The sequence below is a fragment of the Manis javanica genome, chromosome 1 (assembly GCF_040802235.1).
Source record: "Manis javanica isolate MJ-LG chromosome 1, MJ_LKY, whole genome shotgun sequence".
In the NCBI taxonomy this organism is placed as follows: domain Eukaryota; kingdom Metazoa; phylum Chordata; class Mammalia; order Pholidota; family Manidae; genus Manis; species Manis javanica.
In genome coordinates this window covers 150,329,942-150,348,262 of record NC_133156.1, presented here as the reverse complement: position 1 = coordinate 150,348,262, position 18,321 = coordinate 150,329,942, and the positions used below count along the sequence as shown (strand labels likewise).

The 18,321-nt window shown below is 61.7% G+C and overlaps 1 protein-coding gene and 1 long non-coding RNA gene across 9 annotated transcripts; one reads left to right on the top strand and one right to left on the bottom strand.

The window, feature by feature from the left end:
* Window positions 1–844: 844 nt before the first annotated feature.
* IRX4 (iroquois homeobox 4) lies at window positions 845–11,712 on the bottom strand. 8 transcript variants are annotated; one of them, XM_073238131.1, is made up of 6 exons: window positions 11,451–11,547; window positions 7,280–7,424; window positions 6,633–6,884; window positions 5,919–6,028; window positions 4,726–5,054; window positions 3,055–4,428 (listed from the first exon to the last, which is right to left on the bottom strand). In XM_073238131.1, exons 2-6 carry the CDS (start codon window positions 7,322–7,324, stop codon window positions 3,641–3,643), a joined length of 1,524 nt encoding a protein of 507 aa, XP_073094232.1. In that variant the 5' UTR covers window positions 7,325–7,424; window positions 11,451–11,547; the 3' UTR covers window positions 3,055–3,640. The 8 variants fall into 8 exon arrangements, with proteins under 8 accessions (XP_073094251.1, XP_073094232.1, XP_036871488.2 ...); XM_037015593.2 differs by lacking the exon at window positions 11,451–11,547 and adding an exon at window positions 11,253–11,411; XM_073238144.1 differs by lacking the exon at window positions 11,451–11,547 and adding an exon at window positions 10,368–10,493.
* LOC140849823 (uncharacterized) lies at window positions 11,066–18,203 on the top strand. Its single transcript, XR_012132035.1, has 3 exons — window positions 11,066–11,204; window positions 12,128–12,234; window positions 13,859–18,203. It is a non-coding gene; the product is annotated as an uncharacterized lncRNA (long non-coding RNA).
* The last annotated feature ends 118 nt before the right edge of the window (window positions 18,204–18,321 follow it).

The window sequence follows — 18,321 nt, the reverse complement described above, 5'->3', positions numbered from 1 at the left end:
AGGGAGGCGACAGTGCAACCCCAGATGAAGGGCAGCCAGGGAGTGGCACTGTCACGGCGGCCGCAGTGCTGGGCACAGGCGAGGGGGGGTGGGGACCCGCCTGCCTCAGTGGCACCAGCTCCAAGACGGAAGAGGGAGAGGGTCAGAGGGTGGAGGGTCCCCCCAGAGGGGTGGGTAGGCGGGCAGGCGCAGGGAGGAGTGGGCGGCATGAATCGCACACACTCTCAGGAGACAACAACTTTAAATCTTAATTGGTTGCCTTTTAAATATCATTTAAGGGCTGACTTCCCCGCCTCTCTCTAGTTAAGGAGTCGTGTTAAACTCTTCCCCTTGCTGGGTGTCCCTCCCTTATGTAAAAAAAAGGAAAGGATAGAAAAAAAAAAGGAAAAAAAATGGAACCATCAGTGCCTGTTGGAGGGTCGATAAAGCTTTTAGATTTGGAGGCCTGTCCGGGAGCCCGTTTCCCGCGGCTAAGGGTTGTTAATGGAGCTCCAGGAATGATCTCGGCATCTCTGCCGTATTTCTCCGCGCGGCTCCCCTGGCGGCGCGGAGATGCTTCTGTCAGACTCGCTTAATGAAAAGTAACGCGCCGCTGATTACGGTTTTATTCGGGCTGGATGCAAAGAGCGCCGCTAATTTAGCGTCCCTTCCTTGGCGTGTTTGAATTCGCCACGCCTGAGTGGCCGGGACCGTCGGCCCGCGCCCCTCGCAGCGCAGTTCCTGTCCTGGCAGCGACCCCCGCACGGAGCGCGACAGCTCCCCGCCCCCAGCCAGGGTGCAGCTCGCCCCCGCCCCCCACGCCCCCGGCCCGGGATGCCCTCCTCCCCGGCCCCCAACACGGGGTCCTCCTCGCCTGACCCCAGTCCGTGCAGGGCCGCAGGGCGGCGAAGGGGTCCGCGGCGAGCCTTCCAGAGTGGGGTCCCGCAGGGAAGGGACGTGGGTCCTCAAAGCGACAGCCCCGCCTCACCATCCTTGAGGGCGAAGAGTCCCTGGCGTGTGGCTGATCCCCCACCCAACTGGATGTCCATGTCGCACAGTTTTGCAGTTTGATCCAGTAAACCACTTTCGGTCAGCCATTCCCTGGGAGACAGAGGGCTGGTGGGGCGAGGGGCGGGGGAGGGGCTCCTGCCGCGCGGGGGCCTGTGGGGAACCCAAGGTCGGCTGGGCGGCATCAGGTGGCCCTGGGCCCTGGGCTCGCCCCGGGGAAGGGGTCCGGCGTCCACACCCGCCGGGCGTGTCGCCCATGAGCGCCGCGGGCACCCCCCTGCCCAGCCTCCTTCTGCGGCCCAGGACCGGCTCTGTGCAGGGCGGGCTGGGGCGCGCGGGGCCGCCCTCCACAGCATTAAGATTCCCGGCGCCCCAGCCGCGGCCGCCGGCCTCCCCCGAGACTCCACTCTCGCTATTACTGTCAAGTACCCTTGACTCTTTATTTTTGCCCTTTTATCTATTACAACTAATGCGAGTTCCTTTGCCCTTTTCAGTCTAAGACGTGGGCTTTCTGCAAAGCCTCCCCCTGCCAGCGAGCTCTCAGAGCGCGGAGCCTTTAGAAATTGAGGGGTTTACTGTCAAAATGAAAATTTCACTTCAAATTATCTTGGCTGATGCTCGCTCGCCAGGCCGGGTGCTCCCGCCGCAGCCTTTTGACAGGCACATCAGCGGCGAGCTTCCGACTCTCGATAATATCATCCCGGAGAGCGAAAGTCAATACGGTGACAGCGCGGGCGGATACAATCCAATTACCGCGGCGCGGGGCAGGCCTCGGCTCGCGGTGGGCCCGCTGCCCAGGGTCCGGGGATCGAGGTGCCACCACCGAGTCGGAGGTCGGTGCACCTCCGGCCGTCAGGGTCCCACCGCGGGGAGCGCCCACTGCAGCTTCCGAGGCCGGTTCCCTCTCTCGCCTCCGCGCCCCCTTTCCAGCGTTCCCCTCCTGCCCGCGGCCTTTCCCAGGGGTGCGGGGCCCCCTAGGGCCCCCCCAGTGAGGTCCCATCCAGCCCCGGGCTCGCGTGTCCCTCCAAGCTGCCCGCGGCCATCAGCGTCTCCAGCGAGGCGTATGAGCGGCTGCCCCTCTGTCCTTGTCCCGGGCAGGGCCACCTTCGCCTGGTCGCTGCACGCTCTCGGCCGCTCCATGCGTTCAGGTTCGCTGGCTCTGCTACCCAGACTCCTCGGACGCCTGGCACACGAACGGGCCCATCAAAGCCTCAGGTTGAGGGCTTGCAGGCAAGGGGCGACCCCGAAGCCACAGCACACTGAGCTCCCCACGGCCTGGAGGAGCCAGGCGCCTGCGGGGACAGAAGCGAGGGGAGGGAGCCAGCGATTTTCCCGCAGTTCAGAGCTGCTGGAGGACAGCGAGCTCGGCTCTGGGGTCGGGGTGGGGTAACCGGGCTTGTGAGCAGATCCCGGGGTCTGCACGGTGCGGGAACCTAGGCGAGGTGGGCGGGCCCGCGTCCCTCCAGCCCGATCCCTGGTCCCTCCAAGCCACGCCAGCGGCCCTTCCTTCCAGCCCCGATTCTGGGGTGCGGCCCACTGAGTACATCCCCTCTTGGAGCCACAGCCCGACAACTTTCCGAGGAGACTGGCAGCCGGTGGTCGGCCTGGAGGGAGAGGAGGCGGCGTTAGGAGGTGGGTGGTAGGGAAGGCCGCCCCCAGTCCGGCGACGGAGGGTGTGGGCAGTCAACAGCAGAAGGGCCTTGGGGCAGTTATGGCCCCTCTCCCCCTCCTCCACCAGGGCACAGTCCAAGGGAATTTAGGAAGTGTAAAAGTCATTCTAATCTAGCCAAAGGACTTGTATTTTCTCAAAATCCTGGATTCTGGCAATGGGAACAAATTTTAAAGTTTTGGGTCTCTCATCCACTTCTGTTAGAGTTCAACAGAATCTTGAATGCTTACTGTGACTTCTTCTAAAAAAAGGCTTCACATACATCTTAGGCTCTGCAAGCAGCTCCACCTGGGGTTCAGCGACCCCTCTCGCACCCCATCCCACCCTTCCCTTGAGATGTGCACTTTCTTGCAAGTTCTCAGACCTGTAAGGCTGACGTGTTCATTTGGCAATGCAAACACCATCATTCTGTTTTATTGGTTTTGTTATACTAGCCTCTGAAGCAGGCAATTACTGGTGTGAACATACATGTAAAAAAACATAACTTTACCGCCTTAATAGTGTGCAATAGTGTAAACTCGGTGGAAGTGCTGTTGGTGAAAATCATGTGCTGAGGATGGCATCAGAAGGCCGGCAGGTGGAGGAGTCTTCACAGGGACACCAGCACGCCTCAAACCCAGAGGACGCAGCAGAAGCAGCTCAGAACGGAAGTGTCTTCTCCATGTAAACTTTTGGACGTAAACTTTATGCTTATGGCGGCTCCCTCCTGCTCTGAGAGCAGCCCTAACCACCGAGTCCCCCAGTTTGGGAATGACCCCAGATGGGATCCTGTCCGGGTGCGGCCCGCAGGCCTGGTGGGACGGCCCTAGGGACTTGTCCACTGGCCAGGAGACTGAGTTTAGATCCTCTCTCTATGGTGGGCTGGCTGCCTGAGCTTCGCCGAGCTCTTCCTTTGCTTTGGAAACTCGGTAGAAAGCGAGTCTGTGATGGGACAGCCTGCAGCCTGAGTGACAGCTCCCTCCTCGGCTCAGGGGCCTGCCCAACTTAGGCGCAGAAGGGCTTACCGCTGGCAGTGCCATCAATGGCTGGCGTGTCATGGGGCACAGGCGGGAAGGTGCTTGCCAGCACGTTGGCGCCCGCCCCCAGTGAGCGCCCCAGCGGCCCTGGGTCCAGGAGGGCGCCCTTGGCGGTGGCCCAGGCCTGGTTCAAAGTGCTATGTCTGAGGATGGGGTCGTGAAAGACCCCGTCCACCCAGTTTCTGAGACTGGTTACCGGGGAGTCCTGGTGTCTGTCAGGGACACCGCCGGTGGCTGGGGCCACAGGCGAGGACAAGGCAGGCGCCAAGGAGGCGGCTGCAGGTGCGGAGGGGCCTTGGCGCCTGAGCATGCATGACGGAAACTCAGTCTGGTTTAGGGTGGAGGCGGCGGCTGCGGTCGCCGTCTGTGCCAGGGACCAGATGCGAGGCTTGGCCTCAGGACCTGATGTTGCCCCAGCCGGCGAAAACCCCAGCTTGGCCTCACAGGCCTGCGGGCCGCCCCCAGCGCCAGGCGGCTGCTCCGGCCTGCCCGCTGAGTTCCGGAGGCAGCTCCGGGCCCTCTCCAGGTCCTGGTCCAAGGCAGCCCCACCCCCAGCAGCGAGGGGCATCCGGAGAGCGACCGAGGCCTCCTTTCCCGGGATGCTGGGGCCTTCAGGTGTGGCACGCACCCGCTCCCGGATGCTGTTTGGGGGCTGGAAGGGCGGCTTCAGCTCACACTCTGGGGGCTCCCCCTCAAGCGGGTCGAAGTCCTCCAAGTCGCTGAGCTCCAGATCCTTCTCCTCTTTGTCCACTGACTCTGCCCAGGAGGGAGGGAGAGGCCAGGGGAAGGAGAGAGGACTCAGAACCCCATCTCCTCCTTCCCAACAGCCCATGGGTGTGCGGCCCCTGGAACTCGGGAGAACACCCACCACCTTCCGCCCCACCTTTCTCCCCTGGATGTTCCCCGTCCCCATGCTGGTGACACGGGCCAAGCAGTTTCCATGTCCATCAGTGGGGGTGGGGTACTATCCTGGTTCAACGTCTTGGGGGCACAGAACCGGCCTGGGAGGCCCCGCTCCAGCCCCAGCCCCAGCAGAGCAGTCTTGGTGCCCACCTTCATTCCTGGTGCTCTCGAGAGGCTCCCCCCGGCCTTCCTCCTCAGCCCCCTCTTCCTCCTCGCCCTCCCCGTAGGGCCGCTTCTCATCAGGGCACTTGTTCCGTGGCGGCCACGTCATCTTGTTCTCCTTCTTGAGGCGCCGGCGCGCGTTGGCGAACCAGGTGGAGACCTGCGTGAGGGTCATCTTGGTGATGATGGCCAGCATGATCTTCTCGCCCTTGGTGGGGTATGGGTTCTTGCGGTGCTCCTGCAGCCAGGCCTTGAGCGTGCTGGTGGTCTCGCGCGTGGCGTTCTTCCGCCGCGTGCCGCTGTCCATGGTCCCGTACCTGGAGACAGGCTGGGCAATGGGGTGCCGCCGCGGGCCGCTGCGGTGGGGCCCTGCGGTGGGCCGGGCCCATGAGGGCTTCCAGGCCAGGTGGCTGGGTTGTGCTCATGGTGGTGAGACCCTGGGCCCGGCCCAGCCCCGATGCTCCCAGGCACTGCCTTTTGCGGCCCAAGGGCAAAGATGTTTATGTTTGGTTAAACTTACACAGAGCCGGGTCACCTTCCTGAGCCAGAGGTCACAGGGCAGCCAGGCGCAAGGCCAAACCAGGGCCCTGTCACTTTACCTACACAAATATTCCTTCCAGTGCCTTACCGGACTCTCCCACCATTCTGATCCGCAAACCAAGAAAGCATATCACTGAGATTGGAACCCACTACTTAACATGGGTGCAAATATAGTCATTGGTGCCTATGGGGAGCAGGTGCCCAGAGGGCTCATGTAGACTTTCTGCAGTAAGTTTGTCATTAGCGCCCCACCGAAGCTGGGGCATGCTGTCTGCGCGTGGGCAAGGACTCCCGTCTCCGGTTCCCAGTGTAGGAGGTGCCGAGCTGGGCGCCAACACATCGTGGGGCTGCACTTCCATCTGCCAGGGAGGCGCCCGGAAAACCACAGCACAGCGAGGCTTGGGAGTCTGCACAGCGTGCGGGGGGAGGGAAAGGAGGCTGGGAATGCATTTCAGCCCGGGAAGCAGGTGGTCGCCCCTGGACAGGGCTGGGACTAACCCAAGGTCAGCTGGAGCCCTACAGAGAAATGTCCTAGCTCCTGCTGTCCAGCCTCTCAGAGGGGCATCGGGCTGGGCGGTGGGTGGTGTTGGCTGCCAGGGGCTCAGGGCCTGGGTCTGGCACGGGGAGGGCCTATCCCTCACCTGTCATAGGGGTACTGGCCCAGCGCAGGCTCATAGGGGTAGTAGGCAGCGGTGGCAGGTGCAAGGCCCGCGTGTGCAGATCCTGGGCCTTCCTTGGAGTCGAAGCCGCTCTGTGGGAGGCCAAGAGCCTGGGATTGCAGCTTAGGGGACCCTCCCCTCCCCCTGTGTCCTGCAACTCCACACAGAACCCTGGGCAGCCCCACACCTGGCCTGTCCTCAGGCTGTCCCCCGGCCCAGGAGGCGAAGGGGCCCCAACACCTACAGGGGGACTAGCGAGGTTGGGGGCGATGCAGTATGGAAGAAAGGATGAGATTGGAGTGGGGAGGGGCGAGGGGCAGGGACAGCGGAGGAGGGAGGTGAGTGGCCCTGTTGGGTGAGGACCAGGAGGGGAAGGGAGGAGGGGGCGAAGAGGAGCTGGGGGTCGGCGAGGGAGCGCAGGCAGGAGGAGGGCTGGGAAGAGTGGGCGGGGGCGTGTGGGGACAGCCGGGCACGAGCGGCAGGGTGGACAGCAGGCTCCCAGCAGCCACCAGGCTGGGTCAGAAGACCGGGGCCTGGCCCGAGGGCTAGGCGGTGTTCCGAGGGGCCAGGCCAGGAGGTCGGCCTAGGCGTCCGTCCCCCACCTCTGTAGGCCACGGTCGGGAAGAGCGAGTCTGACAAACCGAGGGTTAGGGCCCGGCGCGTGGGGCAGGCTTGGCACGCGCTCCCGGCCCTTACCAGCGAGTAGAAGGCGGACGCCTCGGAGCCGTAGGTCACATAGTTGCCATAGCCCTGCGAGCCGCCGTAGGGGCCCCCGTAGACGCCCAGCGCCGCCGCCGAGTTGAGTTCGTGGCGCGCGGTGGCCAGCAGCCGGCTCTCGTAGACCGGGCAGTAGACGGGCGCCTGGGCCGAGGCAGCGGGCCCGGAGTCAGCCAGCGTGCGGCCCCCCGACTCGCAGCACGTGCTCAGGGCGTTGGTGGTCATCAGGAACTGAGGAGGAGACCGCGGAGAAGGAGGGCAGCCGCGCGGGGGGCCGGGGCCCAGGGCCGCCTCCCCACCAAGAGCCTCGCGAGAGGGCGCGCCGGCCCGGGCCCGGAGGGTCCACGCCCCGCCCAGAGGCCGCTCAGGGGCCACGGTCCTCCCGGGCCCTGGACCCTCCCGCGGCGCGGCCTCGGAGTCCCGGGCGGGGGCGAGGAGCAGGCAAAGAGGGGAACGGGGGTCCCGCCCCGCCCCGGTGGCCTTCCCAGGCTCCTGCCCTCTCCGGGCTGCGTGCGAGGGGCGCGTGGCGCGGGCCCTGACCGCCGGGAAGCCACCCCGGGTCGCCGGCAGCCCGCGCGCCGGTGAGTCCGGCGGCGTCCCCCGCGGCCCAGAGGGGGGCCCCTCACCTGGGGTGCCGACGAATACGGGTATCCAAACTGCGGGTAGGACATGGCGGGCGCGGCACGGAGCCGGCGGGCGGGGCCGGCTGGGTGCTGCGCGCGGGGCCCAGAGCGGCGCCGCCACTGCTCGGGAGCCGCCGGCTCCTAGGCGCTGGGAGGGCGAAACCAGAGAGCCGATCAGCCCGTCCGCGCGCCACGCGAACTTTCCAGAGCGCGAAGGAAAGTGGGCCGCGGCGGCCGCGAACGTCCTTGCAGCCCCACGGCGCCGAGGGGGGCTCTGGGACCGACCGGCCTCACAGCGGCGACACAAATACATATTTTGCAAAAAAGAAAAAAAAAAAGACGAGTCGCGCGAACCCGTCAAGTCAGCTGCGCGGCTGTAAGCAGCGGGGCTCTGACGTCAGCCGCGCGGAACCGGCCTGGCTGCGGAGCGCGGGTCACTCGGCCGGGCCGCGGGGCGGGGACAGACGGGCGCCTCGGGCACCAACGAACCGCTCCCGTCCGAGCCCCGACGCGCGGGGTTCTCCTTAGGCACCGCGGACGGCAGCCACCTTTAATTAGCAATTAATTAATGAGCAGCTGCTCCGTCCCACCCCGCTGTAATCATTACTTTCAATTACAAATGAGACATTGGAAGGGACACCCAAGTGAGGGTTCACTGAATTGTAATCAACAGTTAAAATTAGCCCCACGCCGGCGCGGGCGGCGGGCCGGGCTTCGTCTCCAGGTCGCACCGAGGCGGCGCGGCAGGCCGGCGTGCGGGCCCTGCTATTGTTTCCCGGAGAGTCAGCCCGGCTCCAGGGCCCGAGGCGGCGCCAAGAGCGTCCGCGTCTGGAGGCCAGAACGTCCCCGCGCTGTGCGTCCCGGGCTTCCCCGATGCCGGCCACCCCAGGCCTCGGTGGCCCAAGAATTGCGGGGCTCGGCCACCTCAGGAGTCCCCGTGGTTGGGATCGTCCCCCACCCTCGGCCCCGCCCGTTCCTCTAAGTTCTTGCTCAAGCGGGGCCGTCCTCTCAGCCTCCCCTGCCCCTCGCGGCTGAACCCGGGACTGCCAGGTGGGTCTGCACGCTCCGAAGCGCAGGTTTCCCGACGCAGCCCCGGGAGCCCCTCCCGCCGCGCTGGCTCCTCCCGGCGACCTTCGGGGTAGGTACGGGGAAGGGGGCGCCGGGCGCGGGGCCGAGGCCTCCTTCCCCGCCCGTTCTAAGTAGCTTCCTGTCCCGGGCGCACGGAGAGGTCTTGGGAGAAGACCGAGTGCCTGCTTCCGGACTCTCCTAGCCAGTCCCTGTCCCTTGGACCTTGCCCGAGTCCGAGGAAGAGGCCAGCGCGCGGGCGGCAAGGGAGCGCCCGGGCACTCCGAATTCGCTTCCCGCCATTTGCGCCGCCGCCCTCCAGGGGCCTGGGCTCGTCCTTGCTGCCCGCTCCGCTAGGCCGCCCGCGGTCTGCCGGGAAGGAAGCCGTGCGCCACGGCGCTGTGCAGACTTGCTCGGAAAGCTTCCTGGGTTCAGACCTGCGGATCGCCCCAGGGTCACCCTCTAATTAATGATGACGTTCTCGCCCTCTCCCCAGCTGCAAACCTGCCTCCCAGAAACGAAATCTGCCCGCTCTGACAGCTCGGTTGAAGGTGATTGATGACTATCTGGAGACCACAGTGCGCATCATATAATATCTGCTGCGTAATTGCTGTAATTTACAGATGAAAATACGCGTTCTCCGATCGAGTTGGCCCGCAGCCGGCCACGTCCGAGCCGCTCGCAAAAGAGAATCATCGGAAATAATGAATAGCTGCTTCATGCAAATTATTCAGACAGTTTAAGCGTCTGTAGCCGGGAGAGATATATAAAGAACACGAGTCAAATGACATTAATAATTGTGTTTGAATTCTGTATTGATTTCACGGAGGCCCTGCTTCTTTCTTTCTCACCTGAATTGCTAATATCACCTTCCCGTAAATAATAAGAAACTAGCCGACGGGGCTTCTGGCAGAAATGCGTCTTCCCGTCTCCCTCCCTCTTACCCCTCTGCTCCTTCCCTCCCCTCCTCCCTCCTCCCAACTGCTCCCAGTTTTCCGTGCCTGCCCAGGCTTTGCAGAACCCCTTCTGCCTCCCATTATTTATTGTTTACAAACAACGCGCTCCCTGCTGGTAATGAGGCCGGGCCGAGGGTGGGGCGTGAGCGAGGGAGGTCGAGGGCGCAGGGAGCTGGAGTCACGGTAGAAGGATGCATTTGGCAGCCATTCCTCACCCATTCCCGTGGCCCCAGCCAGGGCGATTGTGAGCGCTCAGCCAGCTGGGGACGTAAGCCGCCGCCCCGCGTCCCAGCGGCCAGCGCCTCGGGGCCCCGGCTTGCAGCGCGCGGCACCCCAGGCCTGCTTAGCACATGCCCTTCCCCGGAGACCCAGGCCACAACGTGGAGACTTGTGCCCCTGAACACGCGACTGCCCATCTGTGCAGACTCGATCGACCTCAGAGACCTGGAGGGTGCATTCTCCACTTCCCTTGGGGAGGGGTTTCAGGGGCTTCCTTTGGCCCCCCACTGCAACGTTCTGTTTTCCTCTCTGGCCTGCGTGGGTGAACAGACACTCCACTCCCAGTCCTCACCCGCTGGCTCGGTTCTCGCAGGCGCCCAGCCAGGCTCTCTTTTCCGATGATCCAGAAATCTAGCTCACCGATTACAGTATCCTAGGCCGCTGCACACTGACCCTCCGCTTCCTGCCCTAGGCCCAGGCCGGCCACCCTGTGTGCGGAAGCTCAGCGCAGCCAGAGTGGCCTGGCGACCTTGTGGGCCTCTCACCCCAAAGGCCCCCCTACCCAATCCTGGATGAAGGGTCAGCCCAGCCTGTCTCCATCCCCGGCGTCCCGCTGACAAACTGCACTCGGGAGGAGGCTGGCCTGCCTGAGCCGGGGTACTTTCTGGGCCGTCTTTGTCCTATAGATCCTGCGGGAATAATGATCCAAGTGCCCTTTCCTAAAAGGCCAGGCCTTGAGCAGAGGCTACCGGTTTCCCTTACAGGAATAGGAGTGTCAACATGTCAGATGCCGGCTACGTGGGCCTTCAGCGCCCACCTCCCAGCAGGGGCCTCCGGTTCTGAATACATACGTGAGCGGGGGCCCCCCGGAAGCCGTGCGGTTCCCGGCGGTCCGGGCAGCAGCTGGGCTTGACGAGGTGCCCCCACTGGCCCGCTTAGTTCGGCAGGGGCTGGGGACAAGGGGGCCTGGGACGTTTAGCCTCAAATGTTAGAGGTCCGGAAGTCGCCCTTCTTGCCAGGGATGATGTTGGCCGGTGGAACAGTGGAAGGCCTCTGGGGCAACAGGCCTCACCCTGACCTCCTCCCGCTACCTGTGGGGCTTCCCCTGCGCCCAGCCGAGGTGTCCCCGCCTTCCAGGCGGCTTCCGGAATCCTCTCCCGGGGCCAGCCCAGTTGCTCGCACCGTGAGGGAGCCGCGGGGAGCTCTCTACACCCACGCTAGGCTGCCGGCAGGCGGAGGGCGGGGGCGCAGCGCGCGGCACCCTGCAGGGCCTTCTCTCCCGAGGCGCGGGGACCAACCCTCGGGGTGCCTGTGCTCGCCCACTGCTCGCGGCCCCTGGGCAGAGCGTGGGCCCCATAGCGTTCGAGAATGCTCGCCGCGCTCGCGAATCCGGAGGTTGGCAGACCGCTCCTTGCCGCCGGTCCTCTAGGGTCGCGGGGCGAGCCGCAGGCGCGCGCGTTCATCCCCCCCTCCTACGCCTCCATTCCTGCCGGCTTCCTCGGCCCTCCCGCCGCGCCCCGCCGCTCGCAGCAGGCTCCGCCCGAGCCGGGAAGGCGCGCAGCCGGAGCGCCACGCAGCCCCCACGTTGTTCCCCGCGCCACCGCCCGCACCCCCTTTTCCGCAACTTGCAGCAAGCGCAGCGGCCCGCAGAGACCCCTCGGGCGGACCGCAAACTTTGTGCCCTGCAGGTTAGGAGCGATTCCAGCAAAGTTTGCGCGGCCGAGCCCACTCCCTACCTGAGCTGGGGACGCGCCGCCCGCGCCGCTCGGGCGCCGGGGCCGCGGGGAGCAGCGCGCAGCCCGGGACGCTCCCGGGAGTCGCCGCAGCCGCCGTCGCCCGCGCCCCTCGGCGGCCGCGCGGAGCCTCCGCCTCCCCGGCAGGGGGGAGGGGTCTCGGAGCCCCGGGGCGGGGGCGGGCGCGCGGACCTCGCCTACCTGCGGCGGCGCCGGGACGCTACCGGCAGCCCGCGAGGGCTCTGCGCCGCCGCTCGGCGCGCGCGCTCCACCGGAAAGCAGGCGACAACTAATGGAGACATTTCCAGGCGGAGCACCTGGCGAGCGGAGCGCGCCGGCGTCCCCAGGCGCCGCGGCCGTCAGCCGAGCCCGCACCGGCGTGACGTGGGCCAGCCAGCGCGCTGCTCCCACCCGGCCGCCCATTAACGCTTTCCCCCGCGGGCGCTGCGCACTTGCCAACTTTCCCTTCCACCCGGCCAGCGCGCGGGGCGCATGGGGAGTAGGGTCTGGATGAGGGACGCGTGAGGGCGGGGGCAGGCGCGCCGGGCTCTGCGAGGACACCCAGTCGTAAGAGGGAGGCAGGGAGGCACGCCACCGTCAGGCCGAATGCTCTGCCCGCAGTGTGGCCCAGGAGGCCTTGGGCTCCCCCAGGGCTGCCGGGGGCCGGAGGAGCTGAGCCCAGAAACAGCTTCCCTAGTTACTGACTGCAGTTCCCCCAAGTGTCCCTTAGCCATGTTATCTCCACCTCGGAGACCTCCTTGATGACATGGTTGTGTGCAGCCCCCAAGCTGGGGGCCTGCTTCTTGAAACAGGCTGGGTGCCCAGGCTCTGGGACCTTACTTTTCTTCCCTGCCCCCCACCCCATTCCCCATTTACAGGAGCCCAGCTTCTCCTGTTGTTGCTGTCCACACTGGTCCGCACCCACTCAGGCTGCAGGAAGCAGCAGATCTCCTCGTTGAGGGCACCAGGACTTATGCAAGTAGAGGTACACCAAGGTGACAGAAACTAGTTGGTGGCCAGCAAGCCTGTTCCCTGCCCAGGACTAGTGGGCCTGGAAGGGGAGATTTTACAAGGAGGTCCAGTGCCCTGCTGGGCTGGGCCTCTGGCCTGGGAACACACCTCCACAAGGTCAGCCTGTGGCTTCTGCAGCCTAAAGCCAGAAAGGAAGGTGTGCATGTGGGTGCCAGGTCCTGGGCCACCCTGACCCTCATTCAGCCAGCCTGGAACCCCTTGCCCTCGTCTCCCTCATCATTTTCACTTCAAAGAACCACAAACTTGTTTCCCCTCATGAAATGTGGCTGTGCAATGACATTCGAAGTTTGTTGACTTGGATAATGTCCCAGAGTTATTTGCTGTTTACCCCTTTCTTCCAAGCGCTCTGCAGCGGCTGCAAAGGCAATGTGCTCGCCTGGCTGACAGTCCACGGGGATAGTGTCCCTCCCCTCCCCCACAGGGTCTGGGAGCAGCACTTCTGGAAGGCCAGAGCAGCAATTCCCAATGCCAGCCAGGTGCTGAGGCCAGGGCTTCCAGAGGTTTCTCCAGGCAGGACACAGCTTTGGTCTCTGGGTCTGCTCTGGAGCCGGGAAGGTGGGCCTCATCTGGGCTACAGACCCATACACCTCCACCCAGACGCACATGTCAGCATAGCCCAAGCTGGGTCCCCAGGCTGGTGGAGAGGGGTTCTGGGAGGGGTGCCCTCTGCACAGGGACTCCCAGGCTGGTGGGGGGTTTGCAGCCCGAAGGCAGTGGAGGAGGTGCATTAGCACCTGGGCTGAGGGCTTGCTTGCATCCCTGCCCGGCTGGGCAACTGCCTTCACCCTCTGCTCCAGGCCCTGCAGGGTCTCCTGAGGGCTCTGGGGCCAACAGGAACACGCGTGTCAGTCTCTCCCTGCAAAGCTTTCCCGGGACTTAGATTCCTCTCATAGCTAGAGATAAGTGAGGCACGTTCGTGTTTACAGCCTTGATTTGGAGATGAACTCGTTTGCATTTTCTAGCAATGAAAACAGGAATAGACATCTGAGAAACATCAAGACCCTGCTGGCTGTGTGGGGGCTCCCTGTGCCTGGGGTTTCTGGAGTTGAGCACCACTGGGTGCCCAGAGTCAGCATGAGCCTGGAGGAGCTTGAGCAGCGGGGCTGCTGTGGGGCTGCATTCCCTGGGAGGGGTCTCCTCGCACTCGGCTCCCCTAAAGCCTGTTTGCAGTGTCCCGCCATTTGATGCTGCCAGGCCTGACCTTGGCCTGGATCCCTGACTGAGGACTGGATGCATCAGCAGCCATCCTCTGACCCTAGCCCTTGACCTCTTGTGCAGGGTGGTGGGCTGCCCCACCTTGGCTGCAGTGTTGGGAGGGCCTCCTGGGTTGGTGCTCTGAGGAAAGGATGGAAATACCCCAGATCTTGTCTAAGGGCCTGGCAGGGAAGTCCCTCCTTGGCATCCCCGTGAGTGATCAGCCCAGAAGGTGAGGGCCATTTCTGAGGGACAGAAGTCCTCCCAGGGCTGGTCGGTCTGAGGGTGGGCGCTGGCACGTGCCTGGGCAGCACCCCTGCCCCCACTTGCTCCCTGATGCATTTGTGGTCTCTCAACGCCTCCTTTGTTTTTCTTGCTGGCAGAGCGGTCCAGTGCAACCTGAAACAAAAGACTCTGTGTCCCCAGGGCTTGGCCCTGCTGCCACCTCCTCCTCCTCACCTGGAGTTGCTGCAACATGCAGAGGCATCTAGCGGGTGAAATCGCTGTGCTGGGGCTGACTGGGCCAGCTCTGACGCTGCCCGGTACCTGTCACCGCCATGGGGTCCAGTCTCCTCCTGCCCTGAGAAGGAGCTTCCTCCCTGATCCTCTCCAGAGACTCAGGAGGAGCAAGAGCCTCCTCCCCAGGTCAACAAGGAGGCTGCAGGAACTGGTCCTGAGAGAGGACGGCCTCCCTGGGATCATGGAGCACCAATACCCCACACATGCCCTTTTCCTGGGACGGGCTCCACCTTTGGTGCTGACCTAGTAGCAGGGCAGCGTTCCAGGGCCCAGATCCTTAGGGTGCAGAGTGGGGAGCAGCATCTTTAATTTTCAAAAAGTTGCCTTTGAAAAATGCCACCTCCTAGGGTGGCAGGGGTAGTTCTTCTCACTTCCCTTCCCTCTTTGGCAGCCAGAGGTGGAATGTCTGAAAGCATAAAGCCCAAGAGGTTGCTTTTTAAAACAGAATCGTGTTTGGGGCAGGGCCCACTAGCTGTGGCCTGGCCGCAGCTCTGCGGTGCCTACAGTCCTGCACAGTGACCTCCAGGGGTGAGCTCCACGCCTGCACTGCCCCATCTTCCTCTCCTGCTTTTCTGTCTTCCTGAGACTGGAAGGAGGCCGAGAGAGCCGAAGCCAGAAAGCATTTTCTTTCTCCTCACTTCTGGAATAAGAGGTCACATCCGTGATGCTCAAATGCATCAGCAGATGGTAGGTATGTTAAAAAATGTAAACGTGAATCCTAAATGTATGGGCTAGTGTTTGTGCAAAGGACCTCAAAAATATTTAACCTCAGATAAGGAGCCTCACTGGGTGGCCTGCCTGGGATTTGCACCAAGAAAGAACATACCCTGCAGAGGAGAGAGGGAAGGCATGGCTGCTCCCTGCTTTCACTTACGTGTTCTGTTCTTAGCAATTGCAAAAAATACTTCCACAAATAGAAGGTGACAAGATACCAAATGGCGTTTGCACAGGCCAATAAGTAATAGGAGAAAGAGGTGACTGAGTGGGAGTGCGATAGCATCTACGTCCATCGGCCTCTCAGAGCAAGGCAGTGTGACCCTCTCCCCTGGCTCCCGGGCACTTGATCTGTGATTTGGCATTCGACCTCTGCTCCAGCCCTCCCAGTCGGGGCCCCTGGAGGCCGTGCGTGTCCACTCAGCGTGCACCCAGTGCGCCCAACAGCACACGAGTCGGGGTACGACAGCCCATGTTGGCCGCTGACTGCGTCATGCCTGCAGTGGTGCGGTGGACCGCCCTTGTGTTTATGCCCTGTGAAGCCTGGGTGTCCCTTCCAGGGAGCTTCAGGAGCATGTGCAGCCACCCAAAGCAGTCCTGATGGGGAGCTTCCTCCCTGATCCTGGCCTCCAGGGAATGGTGCAGGTGCCTTGGCAAATCTCAGTGTGGCTGGGGGCCACAGTGCTCCAGCAGTGACCAGCAAAGGTGCGGGCTTTCAATTACGGCAGCAGGAAATTACACAAACGCCCTCTGGAAGTCAGCTCGTTTTTATAGAAAAAGCTGTTTCACAGTATTTTTGAAATTCAGTTAATTGAAGGCCCCAGATAAAAGGAACACCTTCTCAATGGCTATAAAATAACCCTGAGGTGGGAGAGGGAGCCACAGAGCCTGACTTCAAAGAGACTGAAATACTTACTGTTTCCCTTTAAAAGCACCTCAGTGACTCAGTCAAAATTACTTATGCGTTTGGCAACCTTTTCATTTCTAATGGAAATGACAGACAGACGTCAGTGGCCGGCGCTCCTGAACAGGGGCTTCGGTCAGGACGGTGGTCAGAAGCATGTCTGCTCCCCGGTGGGGACCCGAGGTGAGTGTGAGCCTCCGGGAAACCAACTTGCTCTTCTTCCACGGGCTGTGCTGGTGTCCTGGGGGCTGAGGTCGAGCACCACAAACCGCTGCTGAAGCCGCAGCATTTGCTCCCTCGGATCTGCCCGCTGGGAGTGGTGTCAGCAGGGCAGGTCGCGGCAAGGTCAGGAGAGAGGCCATCCGGGCTGCCCCAGCCCCTGTGACTCCCTGCCTGCCCTGGGGGTCCTTGTGGAGGCCTCCCCTGTGTACTGGCTTTGCTCTTACATGACCCTCTCCCTGCATGTCTGTCTCTGTGTCCAGGGTTCCCTGCTAAGGACACTGGTCCTGTTGGATGAGGTCGGCTCACTCCAATACCATGTCATTCTTACTAAGTACATCTCCAGTGACTCTATTTCCAAACAAGGAAGTCCTGGGGATTAGACCTTCAACAAGGCGTTTAGGGGCACACATTCAGCCTATGACAGAGGGGGCAGGAAGTGCCATGCCTGGGCCTCAGTTTATTTCATTACATTGACCCCCCCACTGCCTCACCACCAGGTCAGGGGACCATTTCTCCCCCAGCAGTCACTGAGCCCTTCACCCCTGTCTCATCTGGGGCTCTCTGCTACCCCTCAGCCTTGGAGGGGCTCCGTGAGAAGCGGTACCCAGCTCTCTCTTCCCCTTAGACAAAGGGCTGCGTGGGTGCTGTGTGTCTGTGTCCTCCTCCACGGGGATCAAGAGGGTTGGGATTTAAAAAGAACTGTCCTGATTAGCAGGCTGAGCAGCGTCTGGCCCAGGGCTGGCACCTGCCAAACAAGGTGTGAAGGGGCCCCTGCATCCGAGGGGCAGAAGCTGAGAGATGCATGGACTCTTCCTAAAGGAAGGCCAGCAGGCGGACGGGAGCGGCACCTGTTCACTCCACATGAGCACCTTCCAGGTCCCAGAGCCTCTCGAAGCTCCCTGGGGCATGCAGCAGGCAGAAGGGAGGTGCCTGTCCCATGTGGCCAGAGAGGCAGCACGGGCAGTGAGTAAACTCGGGAGCTGACTAAGCGAGTGGGCACCAGGTCAGGTATCTGGGGCAACATGGCCGAAATACTGTGGCTTAGCTTGTCCGGGAGGCCCTCTTCCCCCCTGGAGCACTGTGGGGCCAGCCACTGTTGGTTTTATTCTCTTCTTGTCCCTTCCAGTGTGAGCTGGCACATTTTTTGATGGAAGCACTTTCTCTAGAACTGTGGCGGGTGGTGGCTTCTGTGGATCTCACTGGGGTTCACTCCATTAGACCAGGCTTTTCCAGATGACCCCTCTCTTTCTGGGCATCCTGCAGAGACGCCTGAGAAATAGCAGCTGCTTTGTGGCTGACTTCTCTTACCCTTGTCTTCCTGAGGTTTTGGCAAAAGGCTGCGTGGTCATGGGGGTGTCACTGGACCCTCCTAGTTATGATCTCACTAGACCTTTCCTGTCTGAGGTTGCTCCATCTTGGTGGTGCCTGACCAGGGCATTGTGTAGGCGTGGGCACCCATGCTGCCAGCCAGCACAGGAGCCCTCTCCTGGCCACAGCTGGTGGATCGCACTCTGCTGCCACCCTGGAGTGACCCTGTGACCGCCCAGCCAATGAGATGTGACCTGCACTGCTCTCTTCCATCTGCGGTGGCACACAGCAGCACGCCCCTGGGCAGAGGCTCCCACAGCCTGGCTTCATGCACAGCACAGCACAGTCGGGGCCCCGGCTGGGGGGACAAGAGCGGGAATCAGCTTCTGTTTGAGCCGCTGAGATATTGGGACTGTGACGGAATGTCTCCTCACTGACAAAGCTATTTTTTTTGCAAGTTAGATTGATGATGTTGTAATGTAATTGTATATTATTGTGGGATTATGCTATAATTATGAACTATATGATTATAATTTTATGTTATTATGTAGGTATATCTATAATTTTCAATGCAGAGAAAGCAGCTGAACAGAAACATTATCTTAAAGGGCAAATATAATGTTAAGGAAAAATACACAATACCAATAAAGGCTGAAGGGAAAATTAGGCATCCTTTTGTTACTGCCATAGTCATGAAAAAACATTTCCAGGAAAGTTAACTTACACATGAATCTCTTACATCTATGAACGTTCCTAGCACCCTCTGGCCTCAAAGCTTTGCCCTGTGAAGTCCCTTGAAGTGCAGCTTGGACCTGGCTGTCTACTGGGGCAGAGCTCTGGGCTCCAGGTACTGGGCTGACCACAAAGAGTGAGGGGGGGTAGCAAAAAGACTGTTCAGATGGCTCTCAGAGCTTACAGAAAAGTGACAAAACAGCATTTGAAGCCAGCAGCCCAAATGCACAAAGAACTAGAGAAATTCTAAGATAAGACTAATATTAATAGTATTAATAATAATATGTTAAAATTACTAGTAGCAATATTAATATCAAATATCAGCATTAAGTAACAAATTGTGTATTTTATGTAACATTTAATAATTCAATATTTATTAATATTAAATAATGACATTTAATATCATCTATTGTGTCTTTTGTGTAACAAATATTTTGACAGTCAAAT